Genomic DNA, 25,976 nt, shown 5'->3' with positions numbered 1-25,976 from the left:
TGCTGCTATGAACATTGGGGTCCATGTGCCCCTGTGCACCAGAACTCCTATATCCCTTGGATAAATTCCTAGCAGTGCTATTACTGGGTCATAGGGGAGTTCTATTGTTAATTTTTTGAGGAACCTCCACACTATTTTCCAGAGGAGCTTCACCAGTTTACATTCCTACCAACAGATTAGGAGGAGGCCCGTTTCTCCACATCCTCGCCAGCATCTAGAGTCCTTTGATTTGCTCATTTTAGCCAGTCTGACTGGAGTGAGGTGGTATCTCAGTGTGGTTTTGATTTGTATTTCCCTGATGAGGAGGGATGCTGAGCATCATTTCATGTGTCTGTTGGCCATCTGGATGTCCTCTTTGGAGAAGTGTCTGTTCATGTCTTCTTCCCATTTCTTCACTGGATTGTTTGCTTTTTGGGTGTGAAGTTTGGTGAGGTTCTTATAGATTTTGGAATTAACCCTTCATCTGATATGTCATTTGCAACTATCTTTTCCCATTCCATCACTTGCCTATTAGTTTTTTGGATTGTTTCCTTTGCATTGCAGAAGATTTTAATCTTGATGAGGTTCCAATAGTTCATTTTTGCTCTTGATTCCCTTGCTTTTGGGGATGTGTCAAGTAAGAAATTGCTGCAGTGGAGGTCAAGGAGGTTGTTTCCTGCTTTCTCTTCTAGGGTTTTGATGGTTTCCTGTCTCACGTTCAGGTCCTTTATCATTTTTTAGTTTATTTTTGTGTATGGTGTGAGAAAATGATCTAGTCTCATTCTTCTGCATGTTGCTGTCCAGTTCTCCCAGCACCATCTGTTAAAGAGGCATCTTTTTTCCATTGGATATTCTTTCCTGCTTTGTCAAAGATTAGTTGACTATATACTTTTGGGTCCAATTCTGAGTTCTCAATTCTATTGCATTTGTTTATGTGTCTGTTCTTGTGCCAAAACCATACTGTCTTGATGACAGCTTTGTAGTAGAGGCTAAAGTCTGGGATGGTGATGCCTCCCGTTTTGGTTTTCTTCTTCAATATTACTTTGGCTATTCAGGGTCTTTTGTGTTTGCATACAAATTTTAGGACAGTTTGTTCTAGTTTTGAGAAGTATGCTGGTGCAATTTTGATTGGGATTGCATTGAATGTGTAGAATGCTTTGGGTAGTAATAACATATTAACTATAATTATTATTCCAATCCATGAGCAAGGAATGTTTTTCCATTTTAGTGTCTTCAATTTCCTTCATAAGTTTTCTATAGTTCTCATTGTACAGATCTCTTATATTCTTGGTTAGGTTTATTGCTAGGTATTTTATGTTTTGTGTGTGTGTGTGTGTGCGCCCGCGCGTGCGCGCGCAATTGTGAATGGGATCAGATTCTTGATTTCTCTTTCTCTTGCTTCATTGTTGGTGTATAAAAATGCAACCGATTTCTGTACATTGATTTTGTATCCTGCAACATTGCTGAATTCATGGATCAGTTCTAGTAGGCTTCTGGTGGAGTCTGTCGGGTTTTCTATGCAGAATATCAGGTCGTCTGCGAAAAGTGAAAGATTGAATTCTTCTTTGCCAATTGTGATGCCTTTGATTTCCTTTTGTTGTCTGATGGCTGATGCTAGGACTTCCAGATCTAGGTTATACAGCAGTGGTGAGAGTGGACATCTCTGCCGTGTTCCTGATCTCAGGGATAAAGCTCTCAGTTTTTTCCCCGTTGAGGATGATGTTAGCTGAGGACTTCTCATAGATGGTTTTTATGATGTTTAGTTAAGTTCCTTCTATCTCGACGTTCTCGAGGGTCTTTTTTAAGAAGGGAAGCTGTATTTTACCAAATGCTTTTCTGCATCTATTTCAGAATCATATGATTTTTTTTTCTTTTGTTGATGTGATGTATCATACAGATTGATTTGAGAATATTGAACCAGCCCTGGAACCCAGGAATGAATCCCAGTTGATCTTGGTGCATAATTCTTTTTGATGTGCTGTTGGATTCGATTTGCAAGTATCTTGTTTAGGATTTTTACATCTGTATTCATCAAGGATATTGGCCTCTAGTTCTCCTTTATTGTTGGGTCTCTGTCTGGCTTGGGAATCAGAGTGATACTGGCTTCATAAAATGAGTTTGGAAGATTTCCTTCGATTTCTATTTTTTGGAATAGTTTGAGAAGAATGAGTATTAATTCTGTTTTAAATGTCTGGTAGAATTCTCCATGGAAGCCATCTGGCCCAGGGCTCTTATTTGTTGGGAGATTTTGATAACTGATTCTATTTCCTCACTTGTTATGAGTCTGTTCAGGTTTTCTATCTCTTCCTGTGTGAATTTGGTAGTGAGTGTCTGTTTAGGAATTTGTCCATTTCTTCTAAGTTGTCCAGTTTGTTGACATATAGGTTTTCATAGTATTCCCTGATAATTGTTCATATTTCTGAGAGGTTGGTTGTAATCAGTCCATTTTCATTCATGATTTTGTCTAGTTGAGTGCCCTCTCTTTTCTTTTTGAGAAGCCTGGCTAGAGGTTTGTCCATTTTGTATATTTGTTCAAAAAACCAACTCTTGGTTTCATAGATGTTCATATGTTTCTTTGGTTTCTATATTCTTTATTTCTGCCCAGATTTTTATTATTTCTCTTCTTCTACTGGGCTTGGGGTGCTCTTGTTGCTCTCCCTCTAGTTGTTTTAGGTGCGTTGTTAGATTTTGCACTTGCGCTTTTTCTAATTTCTTGAAATAGGCCTGGAGTACAATGTACTTTCCTCTTAGGACTGCTTTTGCCACATCCCATGGAGTTTGGGTTATTGTATTCTCATATTCATTTGTTTCCAATCTCTAATTGCCTGATTGGCCCATTCATTCTTTAGTAGGGTGTTCTTTAACCTCCATGATTTGGGGTGTTTTCCACACTTCTTCCTGTGATTGATTTTGAGTTGCATAGCATTGTGATCTGAAAGTGTGCATGGTATGTTCTCAATTCTTTTATATTTATGGAGGGCTGCTTTATGTCCCAGTAAGTGATCGATCTTGGAGAATGCGCCATATGCACTTGTGAAGAATGTTAATTCCATAGCTTCAGGAAGTAGAGTTCTAAATATATCTGTCAAATCCATCTGGTCCAATGTGTCATTTAAGTCCATTGTGTCTTGAGTGATTTTCTGTCTTGTTGATCTTTCCATTGCTGTAAGTGGAGTATTAAAGTCCCCTGATATTAGCACGTTCTTATTGATAAGAGTGTTTCTGTTTGTGATTGTTTTATGTATTTCGGTGCTTCCATATTTGGTGTGTAGACATTTATAATTGTTAGCTCTTCCTGATTGATAGACCCTTTAATTATTACATAATAGCCTTCTTCATCCCTTGTTACTGTCTTTACTTTAAAGTCCAGTTTGTCTAAGTATAGCTACTCCAGCTTTTTCTTTTTGACTCCCAGTAGCATGATAGATATTTCTCCATCCCCTTACTTTCAATCTGAAGGTGTCCTCCAGTCTAAAATGTGTTTCTTGTAGACAGTGAATACATGGATTTTGTTTTTTTTATACATTCTGCTACCCTATGTCTTTTGATTGGTGCATTTAGTCCATTTACAGTCCGTGTTATTATTGAAATATATGGGTTTAGAGTCATTGTGTCATCTGTGGGATTCATGCTTGTGGTGGTGTCTCTAGCATCTTGCGTTCCTTACAACATTTCCCTCAGAGAGTCCTACTCAGGATTTCTTTTAGGGCTGGTTTAGTGGTAACAAATTCTTTCAATTTTTGTTAATTTGGAAAGAATTTTATCTCTCCTTCTATTTTAGTGACAGGCTTGCTGGATAGAGGATTCTTGGCTGCATATTTTTTCTGTTAATTACATTGAAGATCTCCTGCCACTCCTTTCTGGCCTGCCAAGTTTCAGTAGATAGGTCTGTCACCACTTTGATAGGTTTCCCTTTGTATATTAGGGCCCTTTTCTCCCTAGGTGCTTTCAAAATTCTCTCTTTGTCCTTCTATTTTCCCAGTTTCACTATGGATATGTCGGGCAGAAGATCGATTTAAGTTACATCTGAGGGGAGTTCTCTGTGCCTCTTGAATTTCAACATCTACTTCCCTCCCCAGCTTGGGGAATTTATCTGTTAAATCTGTTCCACGACTCCTTCAGCACCTTTCCCTCTTTCTTCCTCTTCTGGGATTCCTATGATACGGATATTGTTCCATTTGATTGTATCGCTGAGCTCTCGAACTATTCTTTCATGTTCCTGGATCAGTTTATCTTTTGTTTTTTCAGTTTCTTCTTTTTCTATAATGGTGTCTTCTAAATCACTTATTCTCCTTTCTGCTCTTCAATCCGTGCATTGGACGCGTCCAGTTTATTATGTACCTCATTCATCGCATTTTTAAATTCATCATAGCTATTTTTAAGCTCCATAGTGTTTGTAGCCATAGTTTCTCTGATGTCCTCCATGGTTTTTTCAAGCCGAGCGATTAGTTTTATGATTATTTTTCTAAGTTCTTGTTCAGTTGTTTTGCTTATATCTGTTTTGAGCAGTTCTTTAGCTTTCAATTCTTCCTGGAATTTCTTTGGAGGAGAGGTCTTTCGTTTCGTTATTTTGGTTAGCTCTCTATCCCTTGGTAGTTTTAAAAGCTTATTATGCCCTCTGCACCTGTGAGCGTTGCTGTACCAAAGAAGGCTCTTTGACTGTCCAGGGCCTGTCCATTCAGAAAGTGTTCTTTGAATGGTGTTTCTTGGTCTCTCTTGTTGAGACCTTGGTTATTTTATTTTCCTACTCGTAGTGGTACTTGGGATTCTCCACCATGTGTACCTTGGCTTGTTTCTTGAGGTAGCCCTCAAGAAAACAGAGAGACAAACACACAGGGAACAAAGGCACACAAATGCACAGACAAATCCAACAAACAAGTTAACCGAAAGGGAAAAAGGAAAAAGAAAAGAGAAAAGAGGAAGGAGGGAAGGCAAACAATAGAAATAAAAATACATAAAAACGAAAAAAAGAAGAAAAGAAAAGGAAAAAAGAAGAATCCCAATAGACAAAGAACAGTTTAAAGCATGTAACCGGATTTCCCAGCTACAAGTAAATAGCCGGGTGTATGCAGTGCTGGTGGAAAAACATGGAGAAAGAGAGAAATGACAGGGCAGGGATGAAGGGAAATTGGGAATGAAATGAGCAGGCAGAAGGAATAAGAGGCTTTTTTCAAAGAGCGATACAGTGGAATATGGTTGGAGAAGAGGCGAAAGAAATGATGATGGTGTTATCCAGAGAAACTATATAGTCTGATTACTCCAGAGAGAAAGAGATGAAAATGTAGGGAGGTGTAGAATTTACATCTAGAGAATGGATTAAATGTGACTGTTTAAGCAAGCCATTGACCAGAATTAATCAGGGCAGTGCATCCACGTTGGTCTTGCCCCAGCTCCGTGAAGAAGGAGGAGGAGGAGGAGGAGGAGGAGGAGAAGAAGAAGAAGAAGAAGAAGAAGAAGAAGAAGAAGAAGAAGAAGAAGAAGAAGAAGAAGAAGGCGGCAGCTCTCTAGCAGGGATGGGCCAGGTTTGGTCCAGTGTGTCCCGCGGAATCCTGCCTGCCTTGGCGGTTGTGGGGAGAAGAATGGGGGCGCTGCAGTCCTTTCTTGAGCCGAGCACTGCAACTCACTTTTTTGGGTGTGTAAACTCCCTGTGCCGGGGGTGTAGCCAAGGTGGGCCATGCTCTATATCCCAGGCCAGGCCTTGTTTCCAGATCTCAGTCTGCGCGCCTCATTGAAATTGCCCGAAATATAAACTCGTAGGCGAGCCCCTCAGAGCCATTTCAAGCCTCTTTCCTTCCCCCTGGGGATTGAGCCAGAAGCCGCTGCTCCCGTCTCCTCCAGGTCAGGCTGGCAAACGAGAAGCAGTTTCACCCAGCATCACCAGGGAGGAGTGCGTCCCGCCTAGGGTCAGCTGGACAGCAGGAAACCGGGTCCCTCTGTGTCCCGTCGCTGGAAATATAAACTCGCAGGCAAATCTATGAGAAGTTTCAAGCCTTTTGCCTCCCCACTAGGGATCCAGCCGAGCCAGAAGCACAAAGGTGCGGCCGCTGTGTCCCCTCCAGGTCAAGCTGGTGAACGGGGAGCAGTTTCCCTGGGGGTTGCCTGGGATGAATGCGTCCCGCCTAGGGTCAGCTAAAGAGAAGGAAACAGGATCCCTCTGTGTCCAGAGCAGAGGTTTTCCTTTTCTCCAGCGACAGGGACAGTGTCTTGAGCAGTTTCAGCCACTCTTTTTTCCCCTAGACTCACTGCGGCTCCCCGCAGAGGGGGATCCCCACTCCCTCTGTGTCTGTGGTCCCGGCCCGATTTTATCTTCCCCAGTTTGCACTCACACTATAAGGTTTTCTCAGTAGACTCCTCTTTTTCTCCCAAACTCCTGGATTCTGTAAGGGTTCCTAATGCTTCAGGTCTTCTCCGTGTGAGATATGGGGGCGAGTAAAATGTATGGAGCGCCCTAATTCTCCGCCATCTTGTCCTCTAGCCAACACTTGTTTCTAGTGTTTCTGATGTTTGCCATTCTGACAGGTGTGAGATGATATCTCATGGATCTTTTGATTTGTATTTCCCTGATGCTTAGTGATGTTAAGCATCTTTTCATGTATCTATTGTCCATCTGGATGTCTTCTTTGAAGAAATGTCTATTCATGTCTTCTGTCCATCTTTTAACTGGGTTATTTGTTTTTTGGGTGTTGAGTTTTCTATGTTCTTTATTTTTTTTAAACTATATGGATTTTTTTATTTTTTTATTTTTTTTACAAATAGTTTATTGTCAAATTAGTTTCCACATAACACCCAGTGCTCATCCCCACAAGTGCCCTCCTCCATGCCCATCCCCCCTCCCCCCACATCTATCAGTCCTCAGTTTTTGTCAGCATTCAAGAGTCTCTCATGGTTTGCCTCTCTCCCTTTCCCCCACCATTTCCCCCCTTCTTCTCCCCCTTGTTCCTCCGTTAAGTTCCTCCTAATCCTCCTATACGTGCAAACATATGGTATTTGTCTTTCTCTGCCTGACTTCTTTCACTCAGCATAACACCCTCAAGGTCCATCCATGTTGCTACACATGGCCAGATTTCATTCTTTCTCATTGCCATGTAGTATTCCATGGTATAGATAAGCCACATCTTCTTGATCCATTCGTCCGTTGTTCTTTATATATTTTGGATACTAACCTTTTATTATATATGTCATTTGCAAATATATTTTCCCATTACATAGGTTGCTTTTTAGTTTTGTTGATTATTTCCTTCTCTGTGCAGAAGCTTTTTATTTTGATGTAGTCCCAATATTTTATTTTTGTTTTTATTTCCCTTGCCTAAGGGAACCTATGTAGAAAAAGTTGCTACACCTGATGTCAGAGAAGTTACTGCCTGTGCTCTCTTCTAAGATTATTATGGTTTCATGTCTCACATTTAGGTCTTTAATCCATTTTGAATGCATTTTTATGTATGGTGTAAGAAAGTGGTCCAGTTTCTCTCTTTTGCATGTTTCTGTCCAGTTTTCCCAACACTATTTGTTGAAGGATGTCTTTTTTCCATTGGATATTGTTTCCTGCTTTGTTGAAGATTAATTGACCATATAATTATGAATGTATTTCTGGATTTTTCTATTCTGTTTCTATTAATCTATGTGCTTATTTTTTGGTGACAGTACCATAGTGTTTTGATCACTACAGCTTTGTAATATAACTTAAGTCTGGAATTTTGATGCCTCCAGCTTCACTTTTCTTTTTCAAGATTGCTTTCCTATTCAGGGTCTTTTGTGGTTCTGTATATATTCTAGGATTGTTTGTTCTAGTTCCATGAAAAATACTATTGGGAATTTGATAGGTATTGTATTAAATGTGTAGATTGCTTTGGGTAGTATAGACATTTTAACAGTATTTGTTTTTCCATACCATGAGCATTGAATCTCATCTTTCTTTTTCTTTGTCTCATCTTCAATTTCTTTCACAGCATCTTACAGTTTTCAGAGTACAGGTGTTTTACCTCCTTGGCTAGGTTTATTCTTAGGTATCTTAATATTTTGGTTGCAATTGTTGATAATATAATAGGTATTGCATTAAATGTGTATTGCTTTGGGTAGTATGGACATTTTAACAATATTTGTTTTCCCAGTCCATGAACATGGAATATCATTCCATTTGTTTGTGTCATCTTTATTTAATTTCTTTCATCAGTGTTTTATGGTATTCAGGGTACAGTTCTTTCACCACTTTGGTTAAGTTTATTCTTATTTTATTATTTCTTGGTACAATTATAAATGGGATTATTTTCTTAATTTCTCTTTATGCTTCTTAATTATTAGTGTATAGATTTCTGTATATAAATTTTGTATCCTGTTACTTTACTGAATTCATTTATCAGCTCCAATAGTTTTCTGGCGGAGTCTTTGGCGTTTTCTATATAGAGTATCATATCATCTGCAAATAGTGAAAACTTACTTCTTCCTTACCAATTTGGATGCTCTTTCTTTTTGCTGTCTGATTGCTGTTGGTAGGATTTCCAGTACTATGTTGAATAAAAGTGATAACAATGGGCATCCTTGTCTTGTTCCTGATCTTAGGGGAAAAACTCTGATTTTCACCATTTACTACGATGTTCACTGTGGGCTTTCATATATGACCTTTATTATATTGAGATATGTTCCCTCTAAACATACGTTATTGGGGACTTTCATCATAAGTGGGTGTTGTACTTTGTTAGATGATTTTTCTACATATGTAGAAATGATCACAAGGTCTTTATTCTTTCTCTTGTTGATGTGATGTATCACACTGATTAATTTGCAAATACTGAACACCTTGCATCCCAGGAATTAATCCCATTTGATCATGGTTAATTATTTTTTAATGCATTGTTGGATTCTGTTTGCTAATGTTTTCTTGAGAATTTTTGCATCTTTGTTCATCAGAGATATTGGCCTATAGTTTTCTTTTTTGTATTGTTTTTATCTGGTTTTGTTATCAGGGAAATGCTGGCCTCATAGAATGAATTTGGAAGCTTTTCTTGCTCTTCTGGGGTTTTTTGGAATAGTTTGAAAAGAATGGGTTTTAACTCTTCTGTAAATATTTGGTAGAATCCACCTGTGAAGCCAGCTGGTTCTGGACTTTTGTTTATTCAGAGTTTTTTGATTACTGATTCAATTTCATTGCTGGTAATAGATATGTTCAAATATTCTATTTGTTCCTAATTCAGTTACAGAAGATGATTTGTTTCTAGGAATTTATCCATTTCTTCTAGGTTGACTAATTTGCTGGCATAAAACTTTTCATAATATTCTCTCATAATTCTTTGCATTTCTGTGTTATCAGTTTTGATTTCTCCTCTTTCATTTCTGATTTTGTTTCCTTGAGTCCTCTTTTTTTGATGAGTCTAGCTAAAGGCTTATCAATTTTGCTGATCTTTTCAAAGAATCAACTCCTAGTTTCATTGGTCTGTTCTATTGGTTGTTTAGTTTCTATTTCATTTATTCTGCTCTAATATTTATTATTTCATTTATTCTGCTCTAATATTTATTATTTTCATCCTTCTATTAACTTTGATGTTTTGTTCTTTTCTTTTTCTATCTTTTTTAGGTGTAAGGTTAGGTTGTTTATTTGAAAATTTTCTTGCTTCTTGAGGTAGACTTGTATTGCTATTCATTTCCCTCTTAAAACAACTTTGCTGCATTCGAATGATTTTGGACTTTTGTGTGTTCATTTTCATTTGTCTGCATATATTTTTTGATTTCCCCTTATTTTTGGTTGACCTATTCATTGTTTAGTAGCATAGAATTTATCCTCCATGTATTTGTTTTCTTTCCCGATTTTGTCTGGTGGTTGACTTCTAGTTTCATCATGTCAGAAAATATGCATGATATGACTTCAATCTTTTTGAATTTGTTGAGACTTTTTTACAGCCTAACATGTGATATAACTGGAGAATATTCCATGTGCACTTGAAAAGAATGTGTATCCCACGTTTTAGGATAGGATATTTCAAAACATCTACTAGATCCAGTTGGTCAACAATGTCATTTAAAGCCACAATATCCTTTTTGATTTTCTGTTGGATGATTTGTCCATTGAGGTGTTAAAATCCCCTGATATTATTGTATTACTATCAATTACTTCCTTGTATGTTTTTTAATAGTTGCTTTATGTATTTGGATGCTTGGATGTTGGGTGCATAAATATTTACAACTGTTATATCTTCGTGTTGGATTGTTCCCTTTATGATTATATAGTGTCTTTCTTTGGAACTTATTAGAGTCTTTGTTTTAAAGTCTATTTTTTTCTAACATAAGAATTGCTACCCTGGCTTTCTTTTCACTTCTATTGGCATAATAGGTGCTTTTCCATCCCTTAACTTTCAATCTATGTGTCTATAGGTCTGAAATTACTCTTGTATGTAGCGTATATGGGTTTTTTTTCTGTATAAATTTTTTAAAGTTTATTAGAGAGAGAGAATGAATGGGATAGGGGCAGAGAGAGAGGGGAGAGAGAGAATCTCAACCAGGCTCCTCACTTCAAACTCATGGACCATGACATCTTGACCTGAACTGAAACCAATAGCTGGATGCTTAACCATTGAGCCACCCAGGCACCCCAGTATATAAATGGGACTTACTTTTTTAGCCATTACGTCACTCTATGTCCTTTGAGTTCATTTACATTCAAAGTAATTATTGAAAAGTATTTACAGGGGCGCCTGGGTGGCTTAGTCGGTTGAGCGTCCGACTTTCGCTTAGGTCATGATCTCGCGGTAGTGGGTTCGAGCCCCGCGTCGGGCTCTGTGCTGACTGCCAGCTCAGAGCCTGGAGCCTATTTTGGAGTCTGTGTCTCCCTCTCTCTCTGACCCTCCCCTCTTCACTCTCTCTCTCTCTCTCTCTCTCCTAGAAATAAATAAAAATATTAAAAAAAAGAAAAGTATTTACATATTACCATTTTGTTACTTGTTTTATGATTGTTTTTATAGTTCTTCTCTATCCTTTCTTCTCTTGCTCTCTTCTCTTGGGCTTGCTGGATTTCTTTAGTGACATACTTGGATTCCCTTTTCTTTATTTTTTTTTTCATATCCACTACTGGTTTTATTTGTGGTTACCATGAGATTTGGATATAACATCTTCTGCATATAGCAGTCTATATTAAGTTGATGGCTATTTAAGTTTGAACCCGTTCTAAAAGCACTAAAGTTTTACGTCTCTCCAACTCCACGTTTTAGGTATATGGTGTCATCATTTTATTTTATGATTCCCTTAACTGATTTTATAGATATACTTAATTTTACTGCTTTTGTGCTTCCTACTTTTCTTACTTCTGCTTATGGTTTTTCTTTCCACTCAAAGACTCTCCTTAAATATTTATTGTAAGATTGGTGAAGTTGTGATGAATTCCTTTAACTTTTGTTAGCCTGGGAAACGATCTTTCCTTCTATTCTGAACTATAGCATTGCTGGATAGAGTATTCTTGGCTGCAGTTTTTTCTTTCAGCTCTTTGAATATATTATACCACCCATTCTGGCCTGCAAAGTTTCTGCTGAAAAATCAGCTGATAGCCTTTTGGGATTTTTCTTGTATGTAGCTATCTTCTTTTCTCCTGCTGCTTTTAAAATTCTCTCTTTACCACTACTTTTTGCCATTTTAATAACCATGTGTCTTGGTATGGACCTCTTTGGGTTGATTTTGTCAGGGAATCTCTGTGCCTCCTGGATCTGGATTTCTATTTCCTTCCTCAGATTAGGAAATATTTTCAGCTATTATTTCTTCAAATAAATATTTTGCAATCTTTTTTCTCTCTTCTCCCTCTGGGATCCCCATAATGTGGATGGTGTTATGCTTGATGGTGTCACTGAGCTCCCTTAATCTATTCTCATTTTTTATTATTCTGTTTTCTTTCTCTTGTTCACTCTGATTAATTTTCATCACTCTGTCCCCCAAGTCACTCATCTGTTCTTCTGCTTCTGTATTTTAATTTAATTTTTGAGTTTTTCATCTCTGATTTGTTCTTTTTAATGTTTTCTGGCTCTTTGTTGAAGGTCTCACTAAGGTCCTCCACTCTTTTCTCAAGTTCAGTGAGTATATTTATGACCATTACTTTAAATTCTCTATCAAGCATTTTACTTACCTCTATTTTGTTAGCTCTCTTGCTGTGATTTTGTCCTGTTCTTTCATTTGGGACACACTCCTCTGTCTCTGTCTCTCTCTCTCTCTCTGTCTCTCTCTGTCTCTCTTTCTCTCTCTCTCTCTCTCTCTATATATATATATATATATATATATATATAACTCTTTACACCTGTTTCTATGTGATAGAAAAGTCAGCTATGCCTCTGGCTCTTGAAAGTATTAGCTTTATAAAAAAGAGGTCCTATAGTGCCCTGCAGTGCAGTGTCTTTTGTTCTCCAGAACCTGGCACTTCAGGAGTGTCTATTGTGTGTTGCATGTGTCCTGGTATTGTGACAGAGCTGTTTTTCCTTAGTCGAGTCATCTGCAATGGCTCTCTTTGTCTTTGTGGACAGTGGTTAGGGCCATTTTGGAGCCACATTAGGCTTGAGGTGGGTCAGACCAAGCATTTGACAGATCTGCAGACACCAAACTGAAGGACACTCTCCCTGTGTTGCCCCAAGACACTTTTGTTGGTAGGCATGGCACTATCCCTGTGTTGTACCCTGAGAAGCTTTCATTGGCGGTTGAGGCCTGCAGTCAGACCATATATCTGCCCCCAGCCCACTGCTTGAGCTGCAGTTGAACTGATATGTGTGGTTATCTTCCCCTCTCCCCAAAGCAAGAGTCACTTTGGAGTGGTGCTGGCCCCTGTCCTGGTTGCTTGCACAATACCATGCTTGCGTCCTCACTTTGGATGGACTCCTGCCAAGGGCATGTTTGGGTCCACAGGAGAATCCAAGAGGCAGGGTGCCCAGTATTAGCAAGGTGTGTGCCAGTCCCTGTGGGAGGTTAGGTGTAGCTCCTTTGGAGAACTGCTGAGGATGGGTTGAAGGGGAAGGGTCCACAGAAGCTCACAGGGGTGGAGTGTGCTGTTAGCAAGCTAGGTGGAAGGGTTCCTCTTGGTTCCCACAGGTGTCTATGTATCTAGGCTGGGAGTGGGGGAGGGAAATGGCACCTGCCATCTCTTTTGTTATCGGAGAAGTCTCCTAAAGTTCCCTGCCTTTCCAGCACATGTTCTGATATTAGTAAATAAATCTCCTTCCCATATTCCTGAAGTGTTTGTCAAACTGCTGCTTCTACGCTGTATCTCAGTGGGGTTGTTTGTTTTGTTTTGTTTTTAAGCTACAAAACTCAGTTTCCTCTCACGTTCCAGATGTCCCAGAGCTAAGCCCACTGATTTTTTTTTTTTACAAATAGTTTATTGTCAAATTAGTTTCCGCATAACACTCAGGGCTCATCCCCAAAGTGCCCTCCTCCATGCCCCTCCCCCCCTCCCCCCCACATCCATCAGTCCTCAGTTTTTGTCAGCATTCAAGAGTCTCTCATGGTTTGCCTCTCTCCCTTTCCCCCACCATTTCCGCCCTTCTTCTCCCCCTTGTTCCTCCGTCAAGTTCCTCCTAATCCTCCTATACGTGCAAACATATGATATTTGTCCTTCTCTGCCTGACTTATTTCGCTCAGCATAACACCCTCAAGGTCCATCCATGTGTGAGACTGTACACAGGATGGAAGGACACCAAAGGTATAGAAAAGGGAGAGGAGAAGCCCACTGATTTTTAACATTCCTGGTGTTAAGCCCCACTGATTATTGGAACTCACAAAACCCCTCTGGTTTTAAAAAACAAATGTTATGGGGATTTGTTTTCCCAGTGTGGGTACCCTGTGCCTGGGGTGCCTTGTGTGGTGTCTTCTCCTCTCCCTTTTCTATACCTTTGGTGTCCTTCCATCCTGTGTACAGTCTCACAGGTCAATTTGGTTCCCAACCATGTCTCCACTCTTCCTCCAACTATCAGTGTGGCCTCTTCTCTGTGATTAGCTGTGGATAATCTGTTCTGCCAGTCTTTGGGGCATCTTCTGCATTATTTACACTGATGTGGCTATTATGTAGGTATATCCATGGTATGAGGTGATCTTAGGATTGTCTGCCATCTTCCTGGAAGACCCAGGGACTCCTTTTTAATTAAATTCAAATGTGGGGCACCTGAGTGGCTCTGTCAGTTAAGCATCCAACTCTAGATTATGGCTCAGGTCATGATCTCACAAGTTTGTGAGTTCAAGCCCTGTCTGGATCTCTGTGCTGACAGTGCATAGACTGCTTGGGACTCTCTCCCTCTCTCTCTCCCCTCTCCCATTCTGTCTCTCTCTCAAAATAAATAAATAAGCTTAAAAAAAGGATATGTGCCTTTCACTGGGTATTGTAAAAGAAAGGGAACGAAAATAGGCTGATAAGCCTACATTATGGGAAAAGTCTGACCTCATCAAACTTCCATCTTTCACCAAATGAAGAGTGGCATTATGCATGCTAATACATGTACCATGTACCTAGGCATATGCCAAGCATTTGCCCACACATAGACACAAGTGTACAAACATATATGCACATTGTTGTATACCAGAACATACATGAAAACATGTACAAATACATGTTAGAAATACACCCACATTAACCTCTATAATAACAACAGCACCAACAGCTAACATTTATATAACACTTACCCTATGCCAGGAAATGTGTAAGAAGTTTTAATGCATTACTTAATCTTCACAACTGCCCTAGAATATAAAAGCACTTAGAGGTTAAGTAACTTGCCTCAGGTCACAAACTATTAAGTCATGGAGCTGGAAATCAAGCCATAATCACTTGCAGTCCCCAAGCATATGCATATACAAAGGCAGACACTAGGCACCCATGCAGAGGCACACCCATATCCATAGGAGCATGCCCATGAAAACACAAATCCAGTAATGTTTCTCTTTCCTCAAGTTTGCCATGTTACATATTTTACAGGGCAGTCTGACATGAGAAAAACTTGGTAACATGCATTGATGCCTGAAGCTGCTCAGAAGCGAACAATATCTGTTTGATACCCTAACACACTTTGGTTATCTCATCACATCTACCAATTACATCTTTCCCCAAACTTTTATCTCCTCACATTCAGCTTTCTATGTTCAGGGTTCCTGGTCATCTACCACCTCTCCCATACCAACCAGTTTCTCATTCTGTCCTTTCAAGCACTAATCCTTCCTAACAATGTCCTGTCCCCTTGATCCTTACACAGAGCGACATAATGTATGACAAGCTCAGTGTCTTGATTGATGTCCTGGCTGAGGAGGTAGCAGTTGAGAAAAGTGCTACAGTATGTGCAGACAGTGGCAAGGCAAATGGAAAGCCCTTCGTCCCTCAAATAGACCACATAACCAAGTGCAAGTTGGAGCTGGCCACAAAGGCCCAGAATCTCCAGAAATCCTTGAAGCTCATCATATTCCAAGTTGAACAAGGTAAGGGTCCCAGAGTTGTGGCATTTGAGGTAAGGGAAAGAGAAGGTTCCAGTGGAAGGTTTGCTGGTCTCCCTCACTCTGGGCACTCTGGGTCTGCTATTTGACTCCACTGCCAAAACTTGACTAGATTCTGTATTTATATAGCATCCAAAGTCAGTCCTCAGACTGCTAATTTGAAAAGCCTCAGTCCTAATAACGTGTCTCTTTGGTTCCTCTTACCTCCCAGGCAGTCAATCCTTGCAACTCATTTATTTTTTGAACTAACACTCATCCTAAACAATTACAGCTCCCAAGAGGTCTGGCTCAAAGCTCTGTCAGATTCCACCACCAGCCATGAAATTTTTTTCCACCTATTCCTGTTTCCTTCCAACCTCTAAGCCTGTGACTCACAATTTTAAAAAGAAAACAATGTTCATCTCTGCATGTCTTATATAGTGTTAATCAGGCACAAGAGCCCTGAGAGTGGTCCTGGGATCTCTGGCATTGACTGCCATTTCCCACAACTCATGACTTCTGTAGGCTTCCAACTCAGTATGAAACCTCTTTCAACTCCTCCAACTTCTTAATTTAACATTTTGGCTCCCACTTCTTCCCCACAATGCTTCCTTGAAAAACATATCAGAAAATGGTGTAAGACCGTGTGTTTTTCAACTGGTGGAATTGAGAAGTCCATGGAGCAAGGAAGTCCATTGGCTAGCCTCTGACTTTTAGCCATGGCACCTTCTCCTGCCTTGGTACCTTTATGTACAGCCTCAGCCAAGTTTCCAAGAAAAAAGGGAAGTCTCCATTCTGCACTGGGAATGAAGTAAACAGCCAGTTTGCCTCTATTTCTGTAGTTAAGTTTCCAAGTGGGGATGTAGCCATAATCTTATCACAACTAACCCTTAGCCTGCTCCATGAGCATGTAAGTCAGATTTAGAGGTGCAACTTGTGGCCATGGGACAGAGAAAAGCACCTCTAGGAGGATAGGGATTGAACCTATCTATGAGCTTTGGCACAGGCTGAGCACCTGAGCCATCCAACATATAGGCTGGTGAAAGGAAGAAGACTTCTCAAATATTCTTGGAATGGGTGAAACATTTGAATAAAAGAATGGCATGGGGTCCTAGAGGCTCAAGTCTGGAATACAGTCAATGTGAATAAATGAAATAACAAAGAGGTGATAATGGAGGTAGAAGAACAGAGGGTTTCCCACTGTGCCCCTGGCCCTGAGCTTCTACTCACACCACATTTACTGAGTGACAGAAAAAGCCTAACCAGTAAAATAGAGAAAGCTCAGGTATGGATATGAGGAGACATGGGGGCAATGCTGTAAGAAAGCTGACTACAAACAACATTATGGAGGAGAGGAGATGGTCAGATGGGGGTCTCTACTGGCATTAACTAAACAAAAGAGATGCTTAAGAAATGCTAAACAAATGTGGCCAATCCTCCTTCCTTTATTTCTCCCTCCCTCCTTTTGTACCTTGCTCTCTCCCTCCCTCCTTCTTTCTTTCCTACCTTGCTTCTTCCTTTTTTCCTTCTACTTTTTCTCTATAGTTCTGGATGAGCAAAGCCGTCAGACAATATCAGTTAAGAACTTTACTTCAGCTTTCTTCCTGGAAGATGACTCAGAAGACATTAGCCAGATGAGCCCAAGACACCGTAAGGATCTTTCTCTCCTTCTCTTATTCTAGTCTTCATCACTGTTTTCTAGTTTCCAGGGAATTAGGATGTTTTCACAATCCTACGCTGCAAGTAGATATCCCTCCCTCTTTCCTAGAAACTTTACAGTATAAGATCCCATGCCAATGTCCAGAAGTAATGACCTTGTTAGGTACTTTGAAAAGGCTGGCCTGATGAAACCCAAGATTTGAAGCAAGCAGCCCATCCTTACTTACTATTCTCTCAGAAGTCCCTGTCCATCTAAGATTATCCTTATTTTAAATGAGAACCTTGATTATAATCTAAGAGAAGGTCATCGAGTTTGACCATGGCTCCACAGAGAAAATAGGATGAAATGCAAGTGAGGAGATGGGCTTTCTTGTTTGTGTCTGACACCAAGGTGATGCCTTTTGTGTCTAGGTTCTGGTCGTGGTACTTTGTCTTCTATATCTTCTCTCAAAAGTGAAGACCTAGACAACCTCAATTTGGAGCACTTATATTTCACACCTGAAACTATGTAAGTATTTAGCCCTACCACCATATTATGACTTCTCCTTTCTCTGGCTAAGAGAATAGTCTAAGGATATCCAGAGTCAAATCCTGACTCTGCTTACTAGTTGTGTGACCTTGACAAGTAATTCAACTAATCTGAACCTCAGTTTTTTCATGCATAAGATGAAGATAATTGTAGAACTAGCCATATAAGTTTCTTGTGTTTATTCGATTTATATATACACAGTACTTGCACTGAATAGTGCTCAACACCATAGTTAAGTGCTATATGTGTTAACACTAATTATTGTTATTCTTATTATAAATACTAGATAAATATTAGCTGTTGTTATTTCAAAGGACTTGTTTTTCCACTGTTGCCTTTAACAGTACAGAATTGGAGGTGCTAAAAAATAAATGAGCATTTAGGGGACTAGCTAGGAAATCTAAAAACATCTATCTCATTAGCCCTATTTCTTTAAAAATATTCCCAAGAGCCGAACCAAGTTCCACCACATTCACTCATTTTCAGTTCTATTAAGAAGGACAGTTTGGACATCACTTAGAGAAATCCCAATCTCTGGACTGCGATTGAGGGAGGCAAATCTCATGTGAGAGATGTGGGGTCAGTTTAGTGATGAATAAAAAATTATCTATGAGTAACTAAACTGTATTCATTTTCAGCTGCTCAAAAGGACAGAGTTGGCAATTATTTAAGATAACTGCAGCTTTTCATTCATTCCTATCTCCAACCCCCACTCCACTCTATTTCATCATTGGCTTACACTCATGTCCGAGGTCTCATGGACCTATCTCATGAGCTTTGATCAGTAATGTGCTGCCAAATGTTTAACGTGATTTATTCTGGGTGCAAACCCTCCCACCATGGCCTATTTCAAGCTACTGATATAATTCCATTGAATGCAGAGTTGGGACATAATTGGCATAATCAGTTGATATGAACTGGTACTAACTGGCTTCAACACACTACTGGTTTTGATGTTGACACCCAAGATGGATGCAGAAGAATAAAAAAAACTGCTTAGCTTTTTTGGTTGTGTATATATCTATCCTCTTTTATCAGTCTTCTCCCTCAAATGTGTGGTCACTTTGACGTTTGATGTGAAAGTGATATAAAGGAGTTCAGACATTTCTGAAAACAGTAGTGCAGGCTTTACTTTCATCATACATTTTTATCTGAGATACTTATTCTTCATGGGAATAAGTCAATGACTATTTCCCTTTATTATATGTGAAGAAAATATTGGCTACTCATATCTAAGGGCTTTCAAGGATGATTTATTTATTATGAGCTCCAATCCCACTGAATCCTCCCAACTGGCTGGGTTCCTTCTCTTAAAGTTAACAAGCTAATTGTTAACATAATAGTATATTTATACGTGCCTGTCAAAAGCATAAAATCTTGTGCCCAATATAAGGGAGTCCCTCCCTCAGTTGTTTTCAATTATGCAGATGAAGCCTCCAGCCTAGTGATAATGCTACTTTTTTCCTGCACCAATGTCTATCCTCTTCTCCCCTTTGGTGAATTCCAGACGCTTTAAAGAAAGATGTGTCATGAACAACTATTTTGGAATTGGACTGGATGCTAAAATTTCTCTGGAATTCAACACCAGAAGAGATGAACACCCAGGACAATACAAGTAAGGAAAAGGAACTCACCTCCCTACATCCAAACATGCAATCATAATATACACATATACTCCTACATTCCCTACCTTTCAGACAAGCAAGAGAAAGAGGTTCTTTGGAAGTAAAACACATTGGTCCCAACATTAGTCTAGTGTGATGGCTTGCCCCAAATATTAACCTGAGTTGTGATGACTTTGCACTTGCATCCTGAACTTGGAGCTGTCTACATAGTTTAGACCTATAGATTGTTGTGTAACATAGCTCATGGTGTTACTATTATTGAAAACAGATTACATTGACTATTCGGCAAATTTCCTAACTTTGTTCTGTCTGTGAGACCTTGACCAGGTCCTAGGACTGGCTTAAGTCTGTTTTTGCTTGGCAAGGCTGTAAATTATCAAAGATTGTCCTACTAGTTCTTGGTGTCCTTAATCTGTTTCCTCTGGACCCATTGATTTTACCTTATCTGGTGTTAGCTTACTTGGTACCTTGTGGTACTTTTGTACTACAGACATACCTAAAGGCAGCCTCAGAGTTCTTGTAAATTGAAACCTCAAGTAACAAAAGCATGCCTCCCTCAACCATTTCTGCCACTTGCCACCAGAAGCTCTTTCTTAGAGCAGGCATGGGCTGAGGAACAAGTACTTTATTAGATATGTGCTTTGCAAATATTGTTTTCCAGTTGTTTGTCTTTTTTATGACTCATTTTATAGTAAACATTTTTAAATAGGTATGCATTGTATATAGGAAAAGATTTATAATAATAAGACAGTGTTACCAGTGATTATTTTATAGGGATTCGATTGCAGGGTAATTTTGCTTTCTACTTTATATATTTCTTTTTTTAGTTATTGAAGTATAACTGACAATGTTATATTAGTTTCAGGTGTACAACATATTGATTCAACAATTCTACACATTTGCTCAATGCTCACCAGGATAACTGTCACTATACAATGTTATTAAAATATTACTGACTCTATTCCCTATGTTGTACATTTCATCTCTGTGACTTATTTATTTTGTAATTGGAGATTTGTACCTCTTAATTCCCTTTATCATCTATTTTGCTCATCTTTCCACCCATGTCTCCTCTGGCAACCACCAGTTTATGCTCTGTATTTATGAATCCTTTTTGGCTTTGTTTTGTTTTTATTTTGTAAATGTTTATTTATTTTTGAGAGAGAAAGAAAGAGCACAAGCCAGGGAGAGGCAGAGAGAGAAGGAGACACAGAATCTGAAGCAGACTCTAGGCTCTGAGCTGTCAGCACAGAGCCTCACATGAAGCTTCAACCTACAAACCATGAGATCATGACCAAACTGAAGTCGGAAGCTTCACCAACTGAGCCACCCAAGTGCCCCTATTTTGGTTTTTAGATTCTACATATAAGTGAGATTATACAGTATTTGTCTTTCTCTGTCTGACTTATTTCACTTAGCATAATACCCCCTGGGTCCATCTATGTTGCTGCAAGTGGCAAGATTTCATTCTGTTGCTTGTCTTTTTTGTTGTTGTTGTTGTTTGTCTTTTAATTTTCTCAATGGCACCTTTTGAAATACAAAAGTTTAAAATTTGGATCAAGAAGATGTGGTTTATCTATACGATGGAATACTACATGGCAATGAGAAAGAATGAAATTTGGCCATGTGGAGCAACATGGATGGAACTTGAGGGAGTTATGGTGAGCGAAATAAGTCAGGCAGAGAAGGACGAATACCATATGTTTGCACGTACAGGAGGATTAGGAGGAACTTAACAGAGGACCGTGGGGGAGAAGAAGGGGGGAAATAGTGGGGGAGAGGGAGGGACGCAAACCATGAGAGACTCTTGAATGCTGAGAACAAACTGAGGACTGATGGGGCAGAGGGGGGTGATGGGCATGGAGGAGGGCACTTCTGGGGATGAGCACTGGGTGTTATGGAAACCAACTTGAAAATAAAGTATTTGTAAAAAATAAAATAAAATAAAATTTGGATGAGTTCCAACTGATCAAGCTTTTTCTTTTATGGACCATGCTTTTGATGCCTTATCTAAAAAAGTTTTGCCTAATATAAGGTCTCAAAATTTTGCTCCAAAGATTTCTTCTAAAATTTGGGGGGTTTTTGTTCTTACATTTAAGTTTGTGATTTCCTTTGTGTTAGTTTTTGTGTATGGTGTAAGGTAAAGGTCTAAGTTCATATTTTTGCACATGAATATCCAATTACCATAGTATCATTTTTGAAGGTATCCTTACCCCCAAGGAAAAAAAAAGTTAGCACCTTTGTCAAAAATAAATTGATCAGAAATGTAAGAGTTTTTTTCCCTAGAAAAACCTTCTGTTCCATTATTCTATATGTTTATCCTTACACTATCTTAATAACTGTAGCTTTATAGTAAGCTTTGAAACTGAGAGATGAAAGTCCTCCAACTTTTTTCTTTTTCAGAATTGTTTTGATTGTTCTAGGTATTTTGAATTTCCATATAAATGAACTCCTATTTTTATAGATGAGAAAACTAAATTGCCAAGAGAACTTATTGTTTCAAACAGAGCCCAAATAATTTTGTGCTAGCCTTCGTGCATTTCAAAACTCATGCTTTGTAGTGACTCATTGGGGTTCTACTTTAAAAGCTCATAGTGGGGTGCCTGAGTGGCTCAGTCAATTGAATGTCCAACTCTTGATTTAAGCTTAGGTCATGGTCCGAGGGTCATGGGATCAAGCCCCATGTCAGGCTCTTCACTGAGCATGGAGCCTGTTTAAGATATTCTCTCTCTCTCTCTCTCTCTCTCTCTCTCTCTTTTCCTCTCTCTCTCCCTCTGCCCCTCTCCATCACTCATGCTCTCTTTCTCTGTCTAAAATTAAAAAATTAAAAATAAAAGCTCATAGTAATTTTTTTTTTATCATAGATCCTATGGTTAGTAAAACCCTGTCCTTCCCAACTCCTCCCCAAGTCTCCCAATATCCTTTGCCTGTTTCACATTCTCTCCACTGGCTCCTCCTCTCTAATCAGCCTAGTAAGCTTAGCCCTATTCTATAGCACTGAAGTAAAGGCTTGATATACATGTCTTGGAAATCCCTCCACTTTGCCAGAAAATTTATGCTTCAAATATATGGCAGTATGAGTCATATGTTCCAAATGAAATTGATCCCAAGCAGCCGAAATTTTGTGCTCCTGGAACGGCACTTGCAAGACCAGCTTGTGTATATAAACCGGTTATGCTCATAGCTTTTTATGAGTATTGCTTTCTGAATATAGCCTATCTCTTCCAAGTCTGAGCTAATATCAACATCAAGGAAAAGCAGGAAATTTGGCGGATGCTGAGGCTTCTAGGGGGCTCAGGAACTCATTTCATCAGGTGTTTGCATAGGGACACCATTTATATTATCCTAGCATCCCCTCGTGTTCAGTTACTATTTGATATGACCCCTCTCTATAAGAAGGTGCTTGAAGATGGTGCTGGCACAAATATAGACACATAGATCAATGTAACAGAATAGAGAGCCCAGAAATAAACCCCATGAATTTATGGTCAATTAATCTACAAAAAAGGAGGCATGAATATGCAATAAGAAAAAGTCTCTTCAGCAACTGATGCTGGGAAAACTGTACAGCTACATGCAAATGAATGAAACTGGACCATTTTCTTACAGCATACACAACAATAAACTCAAAATGGATAAAGACCTAAATGTGAGACCTGAAACCATAAAAATCCTAAAAGAGAGCACAGGGCAGTAATTTCTCTGACATAGTCTGTAACAACATTTTTCTAGATATGTCTCCTCTGGTCAGGGAAATAAAAGCAAAAATAAACTATTGGGACTACATCAAAATAAAAGACTTTGCACAGCAAGGGAAAAATCAATAAAACAAAAAAGACAACCTACTCAATGGGAGAAGATATTTGCCAATGGTTAAAGGGTTGGTATCCAAAATATATAAAGAATTTATGCAGCTCAACACCAGAAAAACAAATAACCCAGTTAAAATGGGCAGAAGATGTGAATAGACACTTCTGCAAAGAACACATCCAGATGTCCAACAGACACATGAAAAGATGCTCAATATCATTAATCATCATGGAAATGCAAATCAAAACATCAATGAGATACCACCTCACACCTATTAGAATGGCTGAAATGAACTACACAATAAACAAGTGTTAGCAAGGAAGTGGAGAAAAGGGAACATTCTTCACTGTTGTTGGGAATACAAACTGGTGCAACCACGTGGAAAACAATATGGAAGTACCTCAAAAAAGTTAAAAATAGAATTACCATATGATACAGTAAGTCCACTAATGTATATTTACCCAAAGAAAATGAAAACACTAATTCAAAAAAGATGTATGCACCCCTATGTTTATTACAGCATTATTTACAATAGCCAAAATATGGAAGCAACCCAAGTGTCTATCCATAGATGAATGGATAGAGAAGATGTGGTGTGTGTGTGTGTGTGTGTATGTGTGTGTGTGTGTGTGTGTGTGTGTGTGAGAGAGAGAGAGAGAGAGAGAGAGAGAGAGATGGAATATTACTCAACTATAAAAAAGCATGAAATCTTGACATTTGCAATAACATGGATGGATGTAGAGGGTATAATACTAAGTAGAATAAGTCAGTCAGAGAAAGACAAATACCATATTTTTCACTCATATGTGGAATTTAAGAAAGAAAAAAAATGAACAAAGAAAAATGAGACAAGCAAAAAAACAGTCTTAGGTATAGAGAACATACTGACGGCTACCAAAGGGGGGAGGTGAGGAGGTGTGGATGGGTGTAATAAGTGATGGGGATTGATGATGAGCCCTGAGTAATGTATAGAATTGGTGAATCACTATATTGTACAGCTGAAATTAATATAACACTGTATATTAATTACACTGGAATCTTAAAAATATTTTTTTAAAAGAAAGTAACTTGAAGAATAAAATTGTGTCTCCTCTTGCTTTTCTTCATCCATTTATATTTATATTGTTCAAGCTCTGACTATCTTTCTCTACTTTTATCTCCCCATAGTAGCCGCCTCAGGAACAAGATGTGGTATGGCCTTCTGGGAAGCAAGGAACTTTTGCAGCGCTCTTACAGGAAACTAGAAGAACGAATACACCTGGAGGTGAGTGGGAAAAGAGGGCAATATTTCCTGGACATGGAGAAAGGACACTTCATTACTTTGGGAATCAACTTTCCCTTATATCTTTGGTTCTTCCCAAACTTTAACCTCTATCCTCCCTCACAGCTCATGGAAGGAAGGCATGAGGATAGATTTCTATTTTATGGATAAGAAAATGATAACATGAAGAGAAGACAGAGCCCTTCCCCCATCTCTGTAAATGTCCCTTCACATTGGTATCTGAAGGGACAACCAATGAGAGCTACTTATTTCTTTCAGTGTGATGGAGAAGCCATCTCCTTGCCAAACCTGCAAGGCATTGTAGTGCTCAACATTACCAGCTATGCTGGAGGTGTTAACTTTTGGGGAAGCAGCACAGCAACCACAGTGAGTATGGAACAAGGATTAGGGAAGGAAAAAAGCTTGACCCTTCTAAGGTCTCTCATAAAGGGGAGTTGCACTGACTGGTGTAGGAAGTAGACACTGGGAGGAATAGAAGGTAGACTGGGAACATTTATTAGCCCAGCTATATGATTGGGGCTTTTTAAAAAGGCAATTACCATCCCAGAGCACAAGGATCATCCAAAAACCTCAGGATCAGACCAATCTTTAATTGTTGCCTGGACTTAGAATTTTCTACTCCTCAGGCCTGAAAGATCTTTGAAAGATTTCTCTCATCTCCAAGGAGTTCTGTCAATAAAACCTCCTGGGAAATTTGCATGGCCCCTTTCCTCTGAGCTCACTCAAGAAGGTTATGAGGTCAGTGGGACTGGCTTTGGCGATTTATGATGCTAGATTGGACAGGAAGGAGCCAGCTAAGAGTTGTGATCTCAAAAGGGGCTAAGAATTGTGATCTCAGTGCCCTTTTCCCAGATTGCCTTCCTGACGTCATCTTTCCCCTTTTAATATGTAGTTTTTTTCTACTCTTCATGAGCTAGAAAAATTCTCACGAGGACCCTTCAAAGCATATGTGTTTGTGATAGACACGGTGTGGTCTCTCAAGAGTGGGATATGTGATACAGGTTTTCCTCCTCAGGAATATGAGGCTCCTGCAATAGATGATGGGAAGCTGGAGGTAGTGGCTATCTTTGGCTCTGTACAAATGGCAATGTCCCGAATCATTAACCTGCATCATCATCGTATCGCCCAGGTAGGCAGGGGCCAGGTAGGCACCAGAAAAAAGCTGGGCTTTATTGCTAAAATCTAGAATGTGGAGTAGTCTCATTAATTAAGTAGGTGTGAGAGTGGTAGGGTGGAAGGAGGTTATTTGGTGGGTGGGAAGGTACTGGTTAAGGTTGGAGACAGAGTTCGTGGGGACCAAAAGGAGCAAAAAGCCCATAGGAAACACACGTTTTTCCCTGAGATAATCTGATTCACATCCTTGCCAGTCCTGTTTCAGATACACATTAAGGCCATTACTGTGGGATTATCAGACTGGTCTGTAGTGGTCACCTCATTTTTCTCCCCCATTCTCCCTCCTCTTCTCTGGCAGTGCCGTGAGGTGATGATAACCATTGATGGTGAAGAAGGTATCCCAGTTCAGGTGGATGGGGAGGCCTGGGTTCAGAGGCCAGGACTTATCAAGATCAGATACAAGAATGCTGCCCAAGTGTTGACAAGAGATCGGGTAAGAAAGAAAGTCTCACCTTTCTCCTACATTGGCTCATCTACAGCTATCACTTGAGTATTGAATACTTCTGTC

At 39.4% G+C, this 25,976-nt stretch overlaps 1 protein-coding gene across 1 annotated transcript in view; it reads left to right on the top strand.

Annotated features, from left to right (window-relative positions):
* DGKK (diacylglycerol kinase kappa) overlaps positions 1 to 25,976 on the top strand; it is a 189,571-nt gene that overhangs the window by 152,548 nt on the left and 11,047 nt on the right. Inside the window, exons 15-22 of the mRNA XM_039221173.1 lie at positions 15,177 to 15,396; positions 16,936 to 17,040; positions 17,461 to 17,557; positions 19,086 to 19,193; positions 24,181 to 24,277; positions 24,554 to 24,661; positions 25,311 to 25,424; positions 25,767 to 25,901. Of these exons, the coding sequence (XP_039077104.1) occupies positions 15,177 to 15,396; positions 16,936 to 17,040; positions 17,461 to 17,557; positions 19,086 to 19,193; positions 24,181 to 24,277; positions 24,554 to 24,661; positions 25,311 to 25,424; positions 25,767 to 25,901 (984 nt within the window). The remainder of the gene's footprint in view (positions 1 to 15,176; positions 15,397 to 16,935; positions 17,041 to 17,460; positions 17,558 to 19,085; positions 19,194 to 24,180; positions 24,278 to 24,553; positions 24,662 to 25,310; positions 25,425 to 25,766; positions 25,902 to 25,976) is intronic.

Source organism: Hyaena hyaena, unplaced genomic scaffold (assembly GCF_003009895.1).
Source record: "Hyaena hyaena isolate Hyena2069 unplaced genomic scaffold, ASM300989v1 scaffold_960, whole genome shotgun sequence".
Classification (NCBI taxonomy): Eukaryota; Metazoa; Chordata; class Mammalia; order Carnivora; family Hyaenidae; genus Hyaena; species Hyaena hyaena.
This window is presented reverse-complemented; position numbering and strand designations above follow the sequence as displayed.